Source organism: Aphidius gifuensis, linkage group LG2 (genome assembly GCF_014905175.1).
Source record: "Aphidius gifuensis isolate YNYX2018 linkage group LG2, ASM1490517v1, whole genome shotgun sequence".
In the NCBI taxonomy this organism is placed as follows: Eukaryota; Metazoa; Arthropoda; class Insecta; order Hymenoptera; family Braconidae; genus Aphidius; species Aphidius gifuensis.
Genome location: NC_057789.1, coordinates 12,662,641 through 12,667,950, shown reverse-complemented (window position 1 = coordinate 12,667,950; position 5,310 = coordinate 12,662,641). Strand labels below are relative to the sequence as shown.

Genomic DNA, 5,310 nt, shown 5'->3' with positions numbered 1-5,310 from the left:
TAAATAAAAACTATTGTACTATTCATCTCCTTGCTAATCACTGTTAACTAGTACTTGCGCATGCGCGATTACAGTGATAAAAAATATCTACAAAATTTGTGTCAGTATTTTTTTGTTATTAATTTATAATAATAACAGTTTTCATTTTTAATAAAATATATATAATAACTATATATCGGAACCAACTTAATAAATAAATTGCAGTAAAAATAATAATAATATAAATATATATAAAAAAAATATAAGACACTATGGCCATCTACAGACTGCTTCTTCAAAAAAGAGGAAGAAAGTTACGTTACCGATCCAGATTATTTTTAGCGTTGTCTTTTTCATTCCTCGTTCGACCGTCATGACGTAAAGTCCTGTGCAAATCTCGGCATCCGTGAGCTATCCAAGCCACGCCATTTTATCAGCATCAGTTGCCAAACGTGGTTCATTGTGGTTATAAAAAATTTAGTTAATTTTATAAAAACAGCATGGCAATGAACAGACCAGTAAGTTTCATATTTTATTATAAATATTTATTTATATTTATTTTTATTTTTATAATTTATATTTTATTTATTGTATATATTTTATTTATTGTATACTTAATATATATTTTAAAAGGTTCACTTAGTTTTGAAGCTTTTGACCGTCAGCGTCAACGCGAGAGCGAAACGAGGGCTCGTCGCCACCAAAAGATCGTCGACCGTCATGCTAAAGCTCGAGCACAGGTTTACCTCCTGGAGGAACAAGCCCTTGAAGAGGGACTTGAGCTTCCAGCTTTACCTGCATTTGAGGCCTTCAACATCAACATGGTCAGAGATGATTTTGAGGTTAACGACGGTCAAGCAGCACGTCAAGAAGATGATCCATTGGCTGCACCCAACGATCAGCCTCAAAATCATCAAGAAAATGCTGAAGAAGTTGATGAATTGATGGATGCTTTTGGTGGTGGTGTTGCTGAAGGATTAGGTGGTGGAGTGGTTAGAGGTGTTCGTGGTGGGATTGGGGAAGGATCACGTGGTGGTGGACCAAGTCGTGCTGCAGCTGGCAGTGGATTGCGTCGGGTTACGGCTGGTGCTGGACTAAATCGTGCTGTAACTGGTGCTCAAGGTCGTAGAGCTCGTGATGAACGCGACCAAGATCCAGTTGATGCCAGTGTCAGAGACAGAGTCAGGTAAAAACAATAAATATATACAATAAAATAACAACAATTAAATAACAACAATATATATAAAATCAATGAATTATTTCAGATTTTGGAGACGTCAATTCTTTCAAATGATGGCTAATCGTCCCCATCAATATCGTGAGCAACGTGGTCGTGGTGGTAATAGAAGTAGACGTGGAAGGGGTATTCGTTCAGGTGGTGGTGGTATACAGGTTTATTTTCAAGGATAAAAAAAAAATATATAACAAGTCTTAATTTAAAAAAAAAATAAATAAATAAAAAAAAGACCGATCGTACGTGATAAAAAAAAGTGATAAAAATGCCTTAAATAATAAATAAAATATAAAAAAGGCATAAATATTATTATTATCATGGTGATAATAATAATATTTGATAAAAAATAACCAGTATAAGTACAAAGTTAGTTGGTAAAAAAAAAAAAAAAAAAAAACGTACTCAAAGTTGATATAAATAAATAAATAATTATATTTATAATAATTGTCAATTAATAATAATCGTACTTTTTTTTCAAATTAAGACTCAAAAATTAAGACTTGTTTTTTTGATTGTCACAATTAAAAAATTTTGACACATAAATGATAAACATAACCTAAACATAAAATTATTAAAATTTAATTTCATTAACATCAAGATTTGTATAAAAAAATAAAAATATTAACATTATTTCCTTTTTCTTGCACCTTAAATAAATATTGATAAAAAATAAAAATTAGGTACTGTTAACATTGTTTAATAAACTATAATAATATACCTATGTATATAATAAAGAGTTGACCGATTGATTGATTGAGTTGATAATGTTCATTCTTAAAAATTTGAAATACTTGATTTTATAGATTTATATTTATCAATATATATATATATATTTAGTCTTGATAACCATTTGTTTATCATAAATTTTTATAACATTTAAATTTAAACCTATATCCAACATAGATTTTTACTGGACAACTTAAACAACAAGTACAAAATATTCTTAATGAATTATGTTTATCACAAGTGCATTTAGGTAAAAAAACATTATCATAGTATTCATTTTCATTTTATAATTTTATCTACAGTGTAATTTCAATTTTTTTGTTGGTCTAGGCTCAGAATGAAATGTCAATAAATTGGAGACATAATAAAACTATTTTAGATAGATAAATACAAGCACCATTATTTGTATTCATACATAACCTGCAGAATACATGGACTCTCACGTCAAATGTCAGAAAAAAAATAAACAATATCATAAATATAATAATAAATATATCATCCAATTGTAATAAAATTATTAACTTAATTTATTTATTGAACATTTAATACACTATTATGTTATGTGTTTTACTAATTATTACATTATCATTACTATTATTATTACTATTAATATTACCATTATTATTTATTATATATCATTATCATCAGTAGTACGCGTATTTTTTGATCAACAGTATCAATTGAACCATTTGTTAAATTATTATTAATTATTATTAATTGATTCAGTTGTATTTGTTAATTAGAAATTATTATTTATTGATGTTGTTAGTCCTCTTACATGTTGACTTGATGGTAAACGTCTACGTGGTGCTTTAGCACGTAATGCTGTTAAATGTGATGATGGTGCACCTTCACCACGTTCAATACCATCTAGTTCTTTTTTAGTATACAAATTTCAGTAAGACTATCAACAGTCTCAGTTAATAAATTATCATTAATTTTTTTTAAGCTTGTTGTTGATGATGATTTCAAATCACCTTGCATCATTATTCGTGATAATGACATTGTTGATGTTGATGATAAAGATGATGATGTTGTTGAATCTAATATTTTTCTTGATGACATATTATTATCAATACTTGATAATCCACTACATAAATCAAGTCTTTTTCTAGCATGTGCTTTTTCACTTTTTTTATGAACTGAATGATTTTTCATGGAACCTAATTTTGATGATGATTGATTTGTATCATGCCAATCTTCATTATTGATATCTTGATTAACTTCAATTAATTTAACAAAATTATCAGGAAATAGACCAATTTTACCATGTATTTCACCTTTTCATCAACCCTAAAAATTTGTATTTATTATAGCTATAAATTAACTTGTTAACATTTAATTTTAATTGTATGCTTACTTCGTCAGCAACATTACGTGATATTATTGTGACAATTTCACCTTCATTTATTGTATGTATTATATGATAAATATATTTATTTTTATTCATCTTCATTAAGTGCTTCATATGAAAATAATACAAGACATAATTCTTTAGTTGTTCTTCCAATACTACCAGTTGGACTTTCAGCTTCTTTTGGACTTGGTGATGTTACAAAATTTAATGGAAATATACCAACATGTCCGTGTTATCTTCCTTGCCACCAGCCTTCCTCAACTTCTTCCAGAAATTCAATTGAATCTTGTGGCATTAATTCCAATTCATTTTCATTACATGGCTCATAATTTTAAATAATACTTTACAATATTTTCTACCAGATGAACCACTATTTCTCATTAAATTTTCATCTTTTTTTATTCTATTATTAATTTTTGTTTCATTTTTACTTGAATGACTATTTGGTGATGGTTGGTTTAATTACCTTTAAATATTTAATAATTAATATATATTTAATTTAATTTTATACAAGGTATTTATTGTTAAATTTTTATTACTAACCTTTACAAAATTATCAAGAAACATGCCACGTTTATTTCTCAAAGTTCCTTCCTACCATTCACCAGCTGTAACTTTTACATTTTTAATAATATCACTTTTTCGAAGTGTCAATTCATCTGGCTCATGAGCTACATAGCTATATTCCACGATAGCTTCCATTATTTATTTATTTATTTATTGTCAAATCAATTCAAGCACTTTTCAAGTCTGAAAAAAAATAAATACGTTGATGTAAATTTACCAACACTCTAAAAAAAAAAAAAAACAAAAATTTATTCTTATTATTGATACTGATAAAAATAAAAATTTATGAAGACTTGACTTACATTTGGTTTATTCAATACAATCATGAAATTAATTAAAAATCATGGACATCAAGATATAACATTATTAATAATGGTGCTTGTATTTATCTATCTGTATCTATCTATCTAAAATAGTTTTATTATGTCTCCAATTTATTGACATTTCATTCTGAGCCTAGACCAACAAAAAAATTGAAATTACACTGTAGATAAAATTATTATAAAATGAAAATCAATATTATGATGATGTTTTTTTACCTAAATGCACTTGTGATAAACATAATTCATTGAGAATATTTTGTACTTGTTGTTTAAGTTGTCCAGTAAAAACACATAACATAATAGTGTATTAAATGGTAAATAAATGAATTAAGTTAATAATTTTATTACAATTGGATGATATATTTATGATTCATTTATTATAATTTATTTATTATGATATTGTTTATTTTTTTTCTGACATTTGACGTGAGAGTCCATGTATTCTGCAGGTTATGTATGAATACAAATAATAAAAAAATTATGCAGTTACGGCAATATAACAACACAAAAAAATAAAAAAGAAATAATTATATTAAAAAGTTCTACCAACCGAACGGAAGAAATCTGGTCGATTTGATAAAAAGGCAAAGACCGTAAATATCAAATTATTCTTTAAATAATATTGCCGCAACAAAAAAATCTGATTTTTTTTTTAAAAAAAAGCTCGACATTTATTCATGGGATCATTACCAAACTTCAGCATCCTCATTCAACTCTATCATATTTTAATTCAATTTTTAATAGATTCGCGACGGAAGGGGACAAAATATTTGATGTATAATAAGGCACGGTAGTAGTAGTTAAATCTCATCTCACACATATTCTTCTCATCAACACACATACTTTCTTTCTCATACTTGACTCGAGGCACTACCGTGCCTCTTGATATTATTATTGGTTTCAAAATAAAATCAATGATATTGATAATAATAATAACAGTGTTATCAATAATAATAATAATAATATTGATACTATAAATCTTTATTATTTTATAATATACTATACAATGTATAGTATTTTATTATACTATACATGTATACTATTTTATTTTCATCAGCCTAATTATAATGACTAAATTAATGACACTTACAACTGTATTTAAATTCAACATACTCATACAACGC

The 5,310-nt window shown here is 26.7% G+C and overlaps 1 protein-coding gene and 1 pseudogene across 1 annotated transcript; one reads left to right on the top strand and one right to left on the bottom strand.

Annotated features, from left to right (window-relative positions):
* Positions 1 to 601: 601 nt before the first annotated feature.
* LOC122849142 lies at positions 602 to 1,435 on the top strand. Its single transcript, XM_044147750.1, has 2 exons — positions 602 to 1,165; positions 1,245 to 1,435. Exons 1-2 carry the CDS (start codon positions 801 to 803, stop codon positions 1,387 to 1,389), a joined length of 510 nt encoding a protein of 169 aa, XP_044003685.1. The 5' UTR covers positions 602 to 800; the 3' UTR covers positions 1,390 to 1,435.
* Positions 1,436 to 2,663: 1,228 nt separating this feature from the next.
* LOC122849154 lies at positions 2,664 to 4,671 on the bottom strand (annotated as a pseudogene).
* Between the last annotated feature and the right edge of the window lie 639 nt (positions 4,672 to 5,310).

Bases quoted from the DNA above. Each gene is read 5' to 3' on its own strand.
- LOC122849142 (XM_044147750.1), top strand. From the start codon at position 801: ATGGTCAGAGATGATTTTGAGGTTAACGACGGTCAAGCAGCACGTCAA. The intron at 1,166-1,244 runs GTAAAAACAATA...GAATTATTTCAG, and splicing joins AGTGTCAGAGACAGAGTCAG to ATTTTGGAGACGTCAATTCT.